The following is a 15,799-nucleotide window of genomic DNA, read 5'->3' as shown; positions in this document are numbered from 1 at the left end:
TAGTTGTGGTATCAGTGGTCTTTCTGATTTGTTGGATCCCATTCATCACCATGTACCTTGTTACCGGCGCGTGTCCAGCATGCATCAGCAGCACGGCTTACAACGTGTCCTATTGGATGGCCTACATAAACTCTGGTCTGAACCCCATCGTGTACAGCCTCCTCAGTCCGGAGTTTAGAAAGGCATTCAAGAAAGTCCTGCGTATCGGCTCCAGGGCTACTAGTCAAGCTGGTCGCCAATCAACCCTGCAAGCTGGATAAACCGAGCAGTCTGGAACACAAAATGGCGTACGGGTTCTGCACCGCGAGGATAGAGCTGCAGCAGGATTGTATATGCTAACATGTATATTTTCGATAGCATTATTTTATCCAGATTAGTATTGAAATGTTAATTCATCTTTCTCTCCATACAATTAATCAAGTCTTGTGGATTTTACATTATAGATATCGGTATGGACACTGTTGGGCTAATTGTTCAAAATCGTTTTTTCCAGCAGCATTGACCATTTGTTCCCTGATCGTGCAGTTGAACGTAACTCTAGCACTACCTTGTTTGTTGTATGTCGGGTTTGAGCTTTCATGTTCATTATTTACATTTCTCAACGATAATTGATACCTTATTGTCTGACAAGATGGAATGACGCGACTATTTGACTTAGTGCAAAAGTCTAGCCATGTGTGTTTGCTGTTGCATGGTCGACTAGACGTCTCCCCTTAAGTGCAGTTACAATTGTTGTTTGAATAAAGCTGTGATGAATCAGATGCCTTTGATAGAATTTGTCATTGACATTTACTCCACATTGAGTCTGACACTTGACACTGGCTGAATTGCTAATGGCATCTACAAAAGTTCTAGGCCTCAAAATGAAGATCAATTAATTGATGAAACATGATGTCATTGTATTCATACATGGCATTGTTGTATTTATAATCGAAAAAGTTGTTTAATCTATGACATATTCTTTAAGACAAAATTATTCCTAAAATATTGCAGAAGTACTAGTGTGCAATTACCTATGTTACACTTGCATTCAACATAGGAATTTAGAATTGTTGAGTACAATACACAATGGTTCAATATTCATGGAGAACTATAACAGGGCATACAAAGAATTCATGTTTTTTCAACCATTGTTGGATGCATTGTTAGAAGAGATCTACTGCAATGTACTTTGAAGCTCTTTTTACACCTGTAAGAAATAACCCTTAACATGATTCTTCCCTCTGAAATCTTTCATGCTGGCATAATGATAAGCCTTGGTTCAGATACACAAGATAATGGATTTAGTGAGGATTTGTGCCCAGCAACAATCTAAGCTGTGAGACTGCATTGTCAACTGCAAAAGTTATGCTTACTTAGTTACTATACAAAGTCTTTCCTAAAAGAAAACTCTCACCACCATCCATCCTTCATCATCTTACACATGTATCATATGTATCATGTCTGATGAGTTCTATAATCATTATCAAGATCTAATTACAAATTTTATGTTCCAAAATAAACCCATTGAGTACCTTAAATTAATACTCTTTCAAAGAGTAACACATAAGTACCTATCAAATCAAAGAGTAGCACAAAGTATCCACTAATTGTCCTTAACTCTTAAGCAACTCAAAAGTTCCTTTAGTAAAAGAAATTGTCAACTTTCATTTTTTTGACAGACGTGAACATTAACAGCCTAAGACAAAACAATCTCAAGGTATTCAAGTGGCACTTGCATCTTGCAGCATGTAGACTGTCCCATGACTCTAGCAGGCACTTCAGGAAGGGCCTGCCATAGCCTAGCTTCAGACTCCTTGTCGTAGACAAAGGCCTCCTGGTAGGTGTCTCGAGGAATACTGCCCGACCACATCCCTGCCCAGTGTTGTTCTCCACCAAAGACAAAAATCCTACTGTCCACTGCACAGCTGGTGAAGGAGTGTCTGTGGTCAGGTATGGCACTGATGTGGCTGGGCACCAACACCCACAGGTCCGCTACATCCTGGTACATCTGGGTTCTACCAACGACCAGGTCCTGGAGGATCACTTCATCACCAGCTAGCTGCAGAATAGAACCCAGGACATCTGCTCGGGGACTGCTTCTTGTTTCCCACTGGTCAACTTCACTGTTGTACCTCAGGAACACTGTGTTCTGTCTTGCTGAAGATGTTGACAACTCTGTTCCAAGGCAGTAGATACGGTGGGTATTAGCACTGGCTATTGCTTGGCTGTTGAAGCAAGGTTTCCATGTTGAGGCAACAAATGTCCATGTGTTTTGTGTTGGACTGTAGCTCTCCACTGATACATGAGACTTGTATCGAGACCCTGTTCCTAGCGAGCCACATATTGCATAGAGTTTTCCGTCCAGTGGCACTAGACAGAAGTCCTGTCTGCGAACTTTCATGGGGCACACATAGTACCACTGGTTGGTCAGAGGATCAAACCGGTGGACATCATTGGTGGCTTGGATACCATCTGATGATCCACCGGCAAGATACAAGTGACCATCCAGCATTGCAACAGCCTGAGACCACAGGCACTTATCTGTGCTTGTCTTCAGCCTTCCCCAGCAGTTCTCATCTATATCCAAACAGAAAATGTCCTGAGAATTGATGACAGTGACAACATTTCTCAGGGTGCCACGTCTTGCCCTACTCATCACCCCAAGACTGTCTTCTTCAAACTCGGGCGGGTTTTGTATTATTGTGATTGCCTCTTTGACTAGTTCCTTACATGTGACATCCTCCGCCACTAGTTTCGTCTTTAATACAACATTTGCTAAGAAGTCTTCCCCCAACTGTGGCAGGCGGACGTTCTGAAGCAGCATAGGGAAGTGCTGCCTTCTCTTTTCAAGGTCATGGTTGGTCCACCTGACCACAAGACTGTATACAGACTGCTCGTCTTTAACGCGTAACATGTCGTCTGCTACTATTTCAAGCAAATCTTCTGAAGAAATTTGTAGAACTGGATCACTGTCTGCCAGTTCTGTGAAATGGTTCCTGATGAATTCTCGACTCTGTTCCAACAAGCCGTGCAACTCGATACTGTAGAACTCCGCCAACGACTTGACCTGTAAACAGGAAGAAACGTCTGTGTTCTTTTCGAGGAACGAGACGCAATATCCCTTTAGTTTGGGCATGAGAAGGTAGTGAGCACCCGTGAACAGTTCTGCGACATTACTGCGGTCGATGAGGACCTTACCAGTGTACATGTAGTCCAGAATTCCCCTCATGCCCTGACATGTTGTACACGTCAGGCGGACCTCGCAGTTCGACGAAAGGCCCTCGCTAAAATGGTCTTTGAAAACAGAGCAGAAATAGTCACTATGGCTGGTAAGAATGGCCTTGTGCGCCTTGAACTCCTCCCCTTCAACTATGATTATTACGTCGTGTTCATCAGGAGTTTCAGCGGGCTGAACTTCGGGAGAGTCGGTCCTCGCTTCTCGAAATTCTGTGCACAGGATGTCATAGACGTCTTGATCCGCCATGATGGCGGTAAATGCCGCACTATACATTCTACAAAGGGGTATCAACTTTATATATAAGACATATATAAAAAGTCAATGAATCATTAAAAAACTATACTATTATCTTTACAATTTAAAATTATAATTTGTATCCATAAATTTGTATTTTATTGCTGAATGATGATCTAATCTATCTATATTTCTACTCACGCATGGTTATAACTCCCGATAACATAATGGTAGATCCCTACAGGTCGAAGGTCATGAATCAGCAGGAGCAAGAGCTTGGAGTATGTGGGAGGTATGTTGCTGTCCTTCACGAAATCCTTGATATATATAAAGCTAGGAGGTTTTTGAAGTCCTCTTGATATAGGGGCGCAAATTATTATCCCAGGCAAAACTACGAAAACCTCTCCCTCCTTTTTCAGCACTGGAACCCAGTGCTGACGCGCTCTCAGCACTCGAAACGCCGGCTTCAGCACTGGAAACCGAGTGCTGACGAACATTCAGCACTGGATTTCCAGTGCTGACGAACATTCAGTACTGGAAAACGAGTGCTGACGAATATTCAGCACTGGAAACCGAGTGCTGAGAGATCGGGAGACTCTGAGATATATCTGTTACAGTAATTTGGAATTACGATACGTCCTTTGCTCTACTACTAAAACTTAAGACATTGCTGGATTATAAACGTCACCTATGGCAGACCTCATCCTTTTGGAAGTTCAGTGGCGCCTCTTCAACGACAACGACAACAACAACGAGGAGGCTGGCTATATCTATCACAATCACACAATAAAGTTGCTTATTGTTATAATGATAGCTATCCCTTAAACACCTCTTACACATATACGTATATCTATCTTTCAATTACACATGTACAACGAATAAAATACACAACTTTACACGAAGTTTTCTTTGCACGAAGTAACTTTAATCAAATTTGCGTCCTTTTACTAGTACCGCTATCAGTACTTCATAAAAAAATGTGCAATAAAGGTCTTCATTCATTCATTCATTTTATAAATGATATATATCCCTTATACAGTATACATATATTCAATTACATAAGGAATGGATAGCACAACTACAATTTTCTTTGCACGAAATAACTTATCTTTCCTTCGAATTTACGTCTTGTACCTTAGACTCTCAGCACTGGGAGATTCCAGTGCTGGATTAGGACGTAAGCACTGGTTCGCACATCGTTCCAGTCCTTAAAAGACGTCAGTACTCGTTTTCCAGTGCTGAAGATTTCATAGCACTGGTTTCCCAGTGCTGAAGTGTCCCCGAGCACTGGTAAATCCAGTGCGGAAGGCGAGGTTTTTGTATATCAGCACTCGGTTCCAGTGCTGACGGCAGTTTCAGCACTCGGTAACCAGTGCTGAATGACCTTTGACCTGACCCGGCCCCGATATCCCCGGATTTCAGCACTGGTGACCGAGTGCTGGCGGCAGTTCAGCACTGGAAAACGAGTGCTGACAGAAGTTCAGCACTGGAAAACGAGTGCTAAAAGAAATTCAGCACTGGAAAACCAGTGCTGAGGGAGTTTCAGCACTCGAACAAGGCCGATCAGCACTGGAAAACGAGTGCTGAAAGAATTTCAGCACTGGAAAACCAGTGCTGAGGCCGTTCAGACAATTGATTCAGCACTGGAACACCAGTGCGGAAGGCGAGGTTTTCGTAGACTTGCTTATCCCAGGGGCATTTCCTTGCAGCGCCGGGTCGTTTGATGTAATAGCCAGTCGCAACCTGCGAAGCTTGTGTGTATAATTTCTATTCCGGTTGCACAGTTTTTGTTACCAAGGTCTACGGATCCTTGAATCTTTGAAAGTGAAGCAGATCATATGTGCTGATGCAGGTAATGCAACCTGAGACAGGTAAGCTATTTATGTTGGCCCCAATTTAGCATTCAGAGTACCAGCCATACCAGCCACGACCAATATTATAGGGGATCTGGTATCTGCTGTTATTTACCTTTGCTAGATTGAAAATATTTTTGCAAGGCCTTGGTTTTCTATAATATTTGTATGTGTGTGTGGATGCGTGTAGATGAATAGCATATATATAGCTCGAGAATGTGTTGATATTTATTAAATATAAACTCTAGAGGGGGTTGCTAGATCATCATGATTTTTCATCATGTATTTACATACTTGATATAATCAGATTGCAATTATGCAAATCAGAATATGTTGAGAAAGTGTTATTAGTTATGATTCCATCGTGGTAAATGAAGGGACTTTCATGCATGTGCCAGTTGTGGCATTTGGAAGATGAACATCATTGAGTAAAGCTTATGCAAATGAGGACCTAATTTGCATAAATAAGTCAATTGTGGGTAATTTTGGAAAATCCATTTTGAACCTACTGAAAGTTAATTTTTTGCAGTGGCTGATTGTGAATATAGCCTGACTAAAATCACACTCCTAGTGGCCGGCCTTACAGTTGCCACCACAGTAGTCATTAACCCCAGCCAGCGAGAGATTGTGTAAACACAGGCTAATTGCGAATAGTCCATTTTTGCTTTCTGGTAACATTGGAACAGTCTATTTTGCACAGGTATGTTTTTTCATACTACGATAGTCTGGTTTCCCCCAGAACTATGATGGTTGATGAGAGGGTTAGATTTGTCTTAATATTCTTTTATTGTACACAGAATATGATGGTAACATAGAAGGAATTGTTTGCTCCCAGATGTACCATCTTCTAGCAGGTCCTGATGCCAGCTGTTGAACTGAACATGGAGCCATGTCGACTGGGGAAGGAGGATGTACTGGTGCCAAGAGACCTAATTGAAAAAGTGAGGCCGTGTGAAAGTCTTTCAGCATTATAAGCAAGGACAAGGGGAAAATGTTGTTTCCAGTTATCCAACAGACATGAAAGAAAAACTGCTGACCCTAGCCTCTCTTGAGGTTCCACCCCTGGCAATGGACATACAATTTTCAATCTGACATTTGAGTGATGTAAAGAAGTATTCCAAGAAGTCTTTACAATTTTCCTACAGACTTCCTGCATTCACACTTTATTTCAGTGAATAAGTGATATTAAATAATATTTAATTGAACAGTTGATGCAATAATTTGTGTGGTAAACATTGTACACTTGTGCTTGTGTATTGTATATATGTATAAAAATATGATGTTGAAAATGCCAGTTTGCTGATGCAAAGTGTTTTTGTTTAATCACTGTGGCCAAAATCTAAAAACTTAAAGAGGGTGGGGAGAAGAAACTCAACCTTCCAAAACCTAATTTTTCAGGAATATGAACCAGAAAGATATTTTGTTAGACCTAATGTTCATCCGCTGCTAACCGTTTACAAAGCACTTGTAAGCATGGCATCAGTAAGCCACTGTTGCTTTAAATATGAAGTCTAGATCTCCCCCTTTTTCAGCCTGAGGTTTTCCAGGATGTCCTGAGTCTGGAGACCTGGAACAGTGTGCTGTCAGCAGAGCAGAGGCAGCATCTCAGCAAGTTCCTGCCCACATTTCCTGACAACGGTACTCACAACAGTGAAGAAACTCTCAGGTACAAGCTACTGTTCATTTGCTGATTACAAACACAAGTGTTGATATTAAAGCTGAAATTGAGACTGTCATTTTATTTGCAATAGAATGACATTATGTCTTTTTTTCTATATCTGAATATAGATTTTTGTAGCATAGACTATCTTGTATACATGTGGAATATAATGAAATATGGTATTCTGGTCTAGACTAGAATATCAGCTACACGACATAATGGCATTTGAAAGCTGTATGTGTAAATGAAATTTAACAAATGTAATGCATTGATTTGCAGAATTCAAATTCATATCACAAATGTGTTTCTTTCTCTTTGTAGATCACTGTTTTCAGGAGAAAATTTCAAGTTTGGAAATCCTTTGCAGTCATTTCAAAAACAGTTGAAAGGTAATATGACTTGTATAGAGTCGATTCCATATTACCGAGAGGGTGTTAGTTGCCTTTTGTTCTAACAATTTGGAAATCTTTGTAACAATCTAACTGTGATAAGTAACTGTTTAGAACTATTTACAACATTTATGTGACGTTCTAAATGTTTCTATAATGTTCAAACATGTTAGAAACATTTCTAACATCAAATACATTATTTCTGTTAGTTTCTAAACTGTTCCAACATAGATGCATCATTTGTGATCACATGTTCAAACATGGAAACAATATGATGAAACTGGGTCAGTGGGCTGGGAAGAGGGCAATTCACACATCCCTGCCAAGTGCAGGAAATTATGTCTGTCTGCCACCTTCTCACAAAAGACTCACCAGTGTATACTAAAGAAAATCTAAAAATACAAGAGCCAAACAAAGGACCAAGCTTAGCAGCTTTGTTTATAGGGTCAATATAAGTTTTTATGGAGGGAAAAATGACACAAAATGTTGGAACATGTTGGAACAATAACAAAAACACATAGATGTTTGAAAATTGTTGTAAATAAAGAGATAATGATATCATTACTTTCCCAAATGTTCCAACAAATATAAAAAGGTTCAAACATGTTTAAACTTTCATTTTGAAATGTTTGAACAATTTCGAACTTAAGTGACTGAAATGTTCTTTTACTCAAAATAGTTCAAACTTATTACAAATATTATTTCAAAACCATCTCGGTGACTTGGAATTGACTCTATGTCTACTTCTCGGAAGCAAGGCTTACCAAGCAGGAGCACTAGTTTAAGCTACTATTTTACAAAGCAGACAGAATCAGCTATTCTAGCTATTTAATTGAGCCTGACCACCTGGTGTGAATGATATGAATGCTAGCTGTGACAGTTGTGCCTGTGCAATATTGATGTTTGCTGTTGTGCAAGTAACAGAAAAGCTTTGAAGTTGTAATGACTAATATGTCAGGTATTAGATAGAGAAGGATGGATGTATTTTCTACCCCTCTGCTTGCATCTTCTCCCTGTATCTACCAGCCTGGAAAACAAACTTGGTAGTTTGAATTTCACTAATGAACATTGTTATAGCATGCTTTTCAGTGTTACACGGCTAATTTCTATAATCAAGAACAATAATTCAAGATTACATTTATACATCATTGACATTTCCAAACTGGACTCCTTCGTAGGTGGCTACCTTTTCCCAGCCAATGCTCGACTGAAAGCCAAGTGTCAGAAAGCCAAGTACAGAGACTACAAATTTCGCCAGCAGAGATACTACCAGAAACTGCTGAAGGATGTCATCATTTCCAGAGAGGTAGGATATGCTATCCTATATATAATAGTGTTAAATAACCCCAAATCATCATTTCACTATATTTATAACTTTTGTGCCCTTCATATGCTTGTGCATCGTGTGAATATTTCTGTCCATTCTACTCACATTATTACTTTAAACAGCATTGATAGTGTGCTTTTCACTCTCCCAACCTACAATGCATTATACAGAGTTATTACTTTTATCTGGTCACTAATATTTATTTATTTATTTATTCGGAAATGTCACTGATATAGACTGGTTGTCGTGTTATGTTTACAGAGGGTACTGCAGTCTGCACTACAGAATGGTCCTGACTACCGGGTGCCTCCCCCTCCCCACCCTGAACAACAGAGGAAGCCACGCCCAGATCCTGTACAACAGAGAGCCTCCAGAATGTACCACAAGATACTGCTGGAAGTAAAGGAGGAATGTGGGGTAAGGCACAAAGGATTTCTCACCAGACGTTTACATAGCATGTCTATCTGTAACATAGACCTCCGTACATTCAATCTAAGCATTTCTTTAGGCTAGAACTCTTACTCTCTTTCACTAGCTTACTAACATTGTTTCTCCCATTGGATTTTTGTCATTTGTACATGCATGTCAATTGCCCTGTAGCTCCAATGCTTTAGAAAAAAATCCCTCAATTATATTAGGTAAACAAAACTTCCATAACCTCATTGGCTTTCCTATTACAGGTGGATGATGAGACATCCTCTGATGAGGATGCCGATTCTCCCCAGGGTAAGTAGAAAAGTGACATCTGCTGTGAACTCTTTTCATATTTCTATGGATATGTAAGTCAGAGATCAAGTGTATTTGTCATGTAATGTCACATTGATTACTGTCATATCAAATGTCATCTGTATGAACTTTGTTGTAATAATGTGGGTGCAAAAACACATGTTTAAGATTACAAGCATGAAGGCATTTTATATTCTGAAACAGTTATGGTCTATTTTAGATTATAATGAAAGGCATTTGTCCTTAATACTTCCCCCAGAAGCCAGCAGTGTTTTGAGTCAGCAGGTGTCCATGTTGTTTGGAGACTCTCCTCCCACCACACCCAGGGTGGTGTCTACCATGGCTCCCAGGCCTAAAGGGGCAGAGCTAGGAGCTTCAGGTTAGAAATGCCTAGACTTTATCATAGATGTCACACAGTCTCAATTCACACAATCTCTATTATAATGATATGTTATAATGATTGTATTTCAATAGTATTTCATGGGCATCCTGATTGTAGATTTTCTCTAGAGCCCCTTAGAACTTTTTAGTGTAGGAAGACCTCAGTTCTCTTACAATACAAGGAAACTGAATTTGATCCTATGGCAATATCATTGATTTTAAATACTGTACATAAAAATCATTGTGCTAAAAGCAACAGTAAAACTATAAAGTCACGGCATTACTTTTTCCCTACATAAAGCTACATGTATAGATAAGGTAAGTGCCTGTATCTTGTTGAATATGATCTTCTTTTGGTAAGATTACACCCTTTGTTTCTACACATGAAGCAGCCTCCACAGTTCTCCAGCCCCCTCCTCCTCCACTTCCCCCTCCACCCACTCCAACTGACCAGGAAATCACCAAGATGCTACTCAGGCACAAGAGAAGACGAACAGAACAAGAGGTGATTTAACATTACTTGTATATTATTATAGCTTATCAAGTATCTCTTTGTTTTTCTTTTTTTTCTTTGTAGATGTTGAGTCTTGCATCTTAAGTGTGACAGCAATGTGATTGCTATTGATAATATTTGTTTGTTCTGTATCTGTATGTATTTTAGTAGTTGTTGCCATACGTTGTCGGCCCGTTCAATTGTCAAGCAATAAATTTCATTAAAAGTTCATACATTCATTCATTCATTAATTTATAGATATTGAAATTGTATGTTGTAATTAGATGCATTAAACAAAGATTCAGCATTTTCAACCACAGTTCTTACAATATGTGTTACCCAGGATGCACCAGAGCTGGACACACAGGGCATGAGCCTTAATGAAGTCATCTTGAGAACTAATCGCAGACCTGCTCTACCCAGGCAAAGTAAGACAGTTTGGTTGATTTTGTACTTATATTTCCAAATCAAATGGGGAAGAGATTGCTATGACTGGTAATATGATTCCCATGGCTACATAGTGACTACTCCTCTGTTGTTGTTGTAGTGATGACATCCTTTTCACCACCTGTGGTGAAGAAGAAGGAGAAGAAGGATCGGCCCAGGAAGAAGCCCAAAGCAGAGCCCAAGGTGGAAGAGGACCAGTCGTCCATAGGTGCTGCCAATGCTGGAGGTGTGGCAGCTGCACAGACAGGGGTGATGGCTGGAAAATTGTAAGTCAAAAGGTCTTCAAATTTCACTGTATGTGGAGAGAATATCTTGAGTAAGTTTGCAATTGTCACGCTTTTGTCTTTAAGGGCCTACTTTGCACTGTGTAACACTCTGAAATGAAAAGTGGATGTTAAAGGGAGTCTTTGAACCAATTGCTAGAAACAAAGTCAAATATCTATGTCAAAAATTACAATTTAACTTTGCTTCAGAACTTTGACACTGTCTATTTTCAGACTCATTTTCCTGGAGTTAGGGTTCATTTATGATTATGCCATGTTGTAAACTCTGTTGATCAAATATCAAGCTAACTTCGTAGAGTTTTCTTCTCCTAACCGTGTGTTGTTTTGTATTTGTGCAAACAGAAAGTCTGTAGGAGGGATGTATGTCAGTTTTTTTGTGCTGCTCAAGTCCATTATGCAGCGTACATCAGAGCAGGCCCTCAGTATCAGACAGGTGAGCAGCTTGAGTTCTCATTCCTCCGTGCTTAATGCTATCAGTATTGTATCTCCTAGAAATACTAGTAAGCTTGCAGATTTACTGGATATCACTTGATACGTTCCAGTATATTGCAGCTTCACATACTGTTGAGTTAATTCATAGAATATTTGTAGTTTTAGATAGACATACAAATAGATGGTGAAAAGGAATATAGGAAGAAAAAGAAAACACATTTCCTATGGGAACACCAATTAAAAGAAATTCCTTATTCAAAGCACTACCAGTGAAAAAAAGCCTGACTCCCCATGCCCTTTGCCCCTCCCAGCTGGAGGAGTTTGTGCGAGACTGGCAGTCTGCCCCCACCAGCCTGCTGAACGCCTGGTACTCCACCCACAGGGACTGGTCTCAGCTGGTTCAACCTGCCCTCAGGTTACTGGCTGGCAAATCCAATGGTCAGTAGCTGAGATGCATGCCGGATATTTCTTCACAAATAACCTATGGGCTGATCATCATACAAAACAGCCTGTTTTGCATGGTTACCAGTCCGTTGGTTATTAAACTTTGCTTTGACATTTTTTCTCCTTTGCAATTTTGCAACACTATATCTTACTGACCCATGCACATCTTTCCTCCTACCAGCACTGCCACCATCCTTCTGCCCCTGTGTGGAGTACAGGAGTGGAACACAGGACTGGAAATGGATAGGTCAGCATGTTTTTGATATGTTGCTTATTTCATGTATAAATAGTGGCAAGCAACTTAACAGAATGCTTTAGTTATGCACTTTACCTAGGATACATGATATATTTAGCAGATGTGTAAAAATTATCTATATAATGCAATTTTTTAATTGGCCGACATAGGTGTAACTAATTCATAATCCAGTCTAAATAATTCTTAGTCAATAGCCATAGATTAGATAATAATTGTCAGCTGTTATTTTTCTCCACCAGGACAAGCCTCAGATTCAGACTTGACATTATTGTGTAAGCAGTGGCTACAGGGACTGGGGCTGAACCAGAAACAGGTCAGTCTAGTGTAAATTTTGTCATAAATTTCATCAACTCATTATCATACAATTCAGTGTAGGGAGGATTACAATGGAATGTGTGTAAGGGCCTGACATTCTTCTCTTCGTCGTGTCATCACTAAACTTTCCTGCTCCAATACTCTGCACACTCCTTTCCTCTGGGGGTCAGAGCTTCCAGATCTTCTTTGATGCATGGTTCGGACAGGAGGGGGCAGACAAGAAGGTGTTTCATAGTCTGCTCCTGTCCACAGTCACAGGCAGTCTGTCATTGAATTAACCCTATTCTTATACATGGCCTGCTCCTAGCTATACTAAAGTTAGGGCTCTGTCACATAGATTTTACCCTTAAAAATGGAAAATATTCTTCTTGTGTATCATCTTAAGATGGCTGCTGATGACCGTATGTTGTTCCTTTTGCAGGAGTCAGAGGGAAAACAGAGCTCGCCTGTTCCTCCTCCCAGAATGTGAGAACACTCTTTTTGCTGTTAATGAGAAGTACTTTGTAATTAGCATGAATGATTGCAAGGACATAAATAGCTGAAGCACATAGGCTGTGCATTTACATAGAAATTAGAAACTATCACACAATGTTCTACTAAAGATTGAATCTTGACAATGTTCCTTTGTTACTGCAGGAGAACTGACTATGTTGTCAGGCCAAGCAATGGGCAGGAAAAGGAAGAGTTCAGGAAACAGGTTTGGACATCTTTTTCACAGTTTCCCTGAACGTTTCAAATGCAGCAAGCTTCTACAGTAGTCCTACATAGATGTATCAGCACTACTGCTAAGTAAGATTTATTAAAAGACCCTCGCTGATGATGACCCTATCATAAGTTGTATATCACAGTCTGACTAATCATGTACTAAATTGATCACTTTATAATTTATAATATTCTTAAAACTGCAAAGCTTAACGGTGCCTTTACTTATTTTCAGGAGGAAGCCCGTTACCAGGGACCCCACAAACCTTTCACATACCGCATGCATGGTTACGAGGCAGTGGTGGGGCCAGTCAAGGGGGTGAAGGGGAAGGAAACCACCTTTAACAAGGCCAGGGAACACTCCCTGCTTGTGCCTGATCGGCCAGCTTGTGTCACAATACTCTCATTAGGTTAGTGACTGAGGTGCCATGTCACAATTTACAATGTAGTATTTTGATTTTTGTTAGAATACACCAATTCTTATAAATAGAGATATTTTGACCAATATGGAGCATACATGTACCTGTAAATTGTACTGTCTGTAGACACTGCATGTACAATGCACATAATCTGATTTGTATCGAGTCAGCTGTTATTGGAAATCACAGTGGATACATACATTGTATCTAAACCTGTTTTTCATACATTCTCTTCAATGACATAATGTTCTTCTCCAGTTCGAGATGCTGCAGCAAGACTTCCAAATGGGGAGGGCACCAGGGCAGAGGTAAAACTAGTGCACAGGGCTTTGGCATGAATATTGTTTGCAATTCCATTTCAATCTGTTTCTAGTACATGTAATTTCCAGAGTTGAAATTCTTATTTAGTTATTAACTTGGCTCATTGTGTCTTCACTTCAGATCTGTGAGCTGTTGAAGGACTCCAGCTACCTGGCTAAAGATGCGACTGACTCACAGGTAACTGTTTTGTTCTTGTTGGTTTGATTATGGCCTGTCATGTACATGTAGTTTGGCAGTAAGTGATAGTCATGCATCACAGTTATTCACAGGCCTAATGTGTGCATGAATTACCTGTTACAGATCAATGCTGTAGTGAGTGGAGCCTTGGATCGGCTCCACTATGAGAAGGACCCCTGTGTGAAGTATGACCCCATCAGGAAGGTGTGGATCTACCTGCACAGGAACCGGACAGAGGACGATTTCAGTAAGTCACAAATAGATGATCTATCACAAATTATGTTCTACTGTAAACAACTTATGTGACTATTACTAGTATTAGAAATATTGTATCATAGCTTCAATAGTATAAGGTCTATCAAAGCATTTTTCAACTTAGCACTGCTATTTAAGATCCTTTGCATTATTTTGCTTCTGTCAGCATGCCCCCTTATACAATGTACATTGTAACTTATTTTATAATGTACATGATGTACCATTATATTACATAGTTGCTATGTTTTATTCTTCACTAACAAAAACTCTGATTTCTGCCTCCTCTGCTACAGTGCGAATCCATGAGGTGGAGATGGAAGCAGCCAGACAGAAGAAAGCAGCTCAACAGAAGCAGAAAGCTGCTAAGGTGTCAATATATCTTTTATATAGTTCAACAAAATCAGTATTTCTTCCCTACTGACCAACAGCATGTTGAATGGCATTGTGCTGTAAACAGCATACCATCGTTATGTATTCTGTGTGCCTTTAAATGAAATAGTTTTACACTGTGATTGCTTAGTGATGCATCTTGTATGATTTAGTCAATAATGATTCCATAGGGAGGTTTTATGTAGCATATATTTTAGATGTAATGATACAACTTGAATACAGGTGACAGAGACTTTTGAGAACTTTCCCCATGTTTTAAATGTCATATCTCGTGCAAGGTAGAGTCTATGCAGGCACGCATCATTGTACCACCCAGAAGATTATCACCCCATCATTTCATAGTGTTGTCCTTCTCATATGTAACTAAAACTGTAATGAATATCACACTTTCTAGAAATCCAAGCAGCCTGCCATTGTGAGCTCCACAGCCATGACTACATCTGCAACAGCTACTTCTACAACTGTGACAACGCCTGCTAAGACAGCTGTCAGCTCGGAGGTGACCAGATGCAAGTCTGCACCATCCACACCTTCACCCAAGCCTCCAGTCCTCCCACCAGGTCAGAAAATTACAATGAGCTGTCATTGTGTTTCAGCAGGTATACTGTACATAGCACATCATCCTCTTACATTTCCATGAATATGAAATTTTCATAAGGTTTAGTGGAAGATATATGTATATTGTATGGTAGTAAAGACATAACTCATGTCAAAGTGTTTTGATTGAAAGTTACATAACATAAAGACTCCCTCCATGTATTTCAGGCTTCCAGAGTATCTCCCCTATCCCATCATCCCTGTCCTCAAGTCAGCCAAGTTCTCAGCCAAGTTCAAGTCCAACATCATCCCTGCCGGCACCCTCTCCCCTGAAACCAACACTGCCACCATCACCACTGGCGCAGGAGCCAGCCAAGAAGCCTACCCCCCAGCCCAAACCTCGGGTGTCCCTCGACCTCCAAGTCCCAAGACTGAAGGTGGCCCAGCCGGTACAACTGAAGGTAGCAGATCCGCCTAGAGCACCCTTGACACACAGGCCCTCCACAAAGCCTGGTCTGAGACTGGTAATGCCTCCAC

The 15,799-nt window shown here is 40.3% G+C and overlaps 3 protein-coding genes across 3 annotated transcripts in view; 2 read left to right on the top strand and 1 right to left on the bottom strand.

The window, feature by feature from the left end:
* Positions 1 to 761, top strand: part of LOC118410574 (muscarinic acetylcholine receptor M3-like) — an 8,424-nt gene extending 7,663 nt beyond the window's left edge. The window contains exon 3 of the mRNA XM_035812381.1: positions 4 to 761. Coding sequence (XP_035668274.1) covers positions 4 to 260 — 257 coding nt within the window. The 3' untranslated portion in view covers positions 261 to 761. The remainder of the gene's footprint in view (positions 1 to 3) is intronic.
* An 11-nt stretch (positions 762 to 772) lies between these two features.
* On the bottom strand, positions 773 to 3,486 carry LOC118420760 (kelch-like protein 17). Its single transcript, XM_035827735.1, has 2 exons — positions 1,634 to 3,486; positions 773 to 1,545 (listed from the first exon to the last, which is right to left on the bottom strand). Exon 1 carries the CDS (start codon positions 3,464 to 3,466, stop codon positions 1,679 to 1,681), a length of 1,788 nt encoding a protein of 595 aa, XP_035683628.1. The 5' UTR covers positions 3,467 to 3,486; the 3' UTR covers positions 773 to 1,545; positions 1,634 to 1,678.
* Positions 3,487 to 5,167: 1,681 nt separating this feature from the next.
* On the top strand, positions 5,168 to 15,799 carry LOC118424485 (nuclear factor related to kappa-B-binding protein-like; the record flags this gene model as incomplete). The annotated part of the gene is given in 24 exon segments (XM_035833062.1): positions 5,168 to 5,325; positions 6,143 to 6,248; positions 6,840 to 6,973; positions 7,289 to 7,356; positions 8,535 to 8,662; positions 8,945 to 9,100; positions 9,364 to 9,409; positions 9,669 to 9,788; positions 10,180 to 10,295; positions 10,627 to 10,711; positions 10,831 to 10,996; positions 11,357 to 11,447; positions 11,758 to 11,884; positions 12,072 to 12,137; positions 12,386 to 12,459; positions 12,883 to 12,926; positions 13,098 to 13,158; positions 13,399 to 13,573; positions 13,841 to 13,890; positions 14,024 to 14,080; positions 14,204 to 14,327; positions 14,629 to 14,702; positions 15,120 to 15,285; positions 15,491 to 15,799. Coding segments are annotated over 23 exon segments (2,518 nt in total), but the record flags the coding sequence as incomplete, so codon positions are not given.

Source organism: Branchiostoma floridae, chromosome 1 (genome assembly GCF_000003815.2).
Source record: "Branchiostoma floridae strain S238N-H82 chromosome 1, Bfl_VNyyK, whole genome shotgun sequence".
Classification (NCBI taxonomy): Eukaryota; Metazoa; Chordata; class Leptocardii; order Amphioxiformes; family Branchiostomatidae; genus Branchiostoma; species Branchiostoma floridae.
This window is presented reverse-complemented; position numbering and strand designations above follow the sequence as displayed.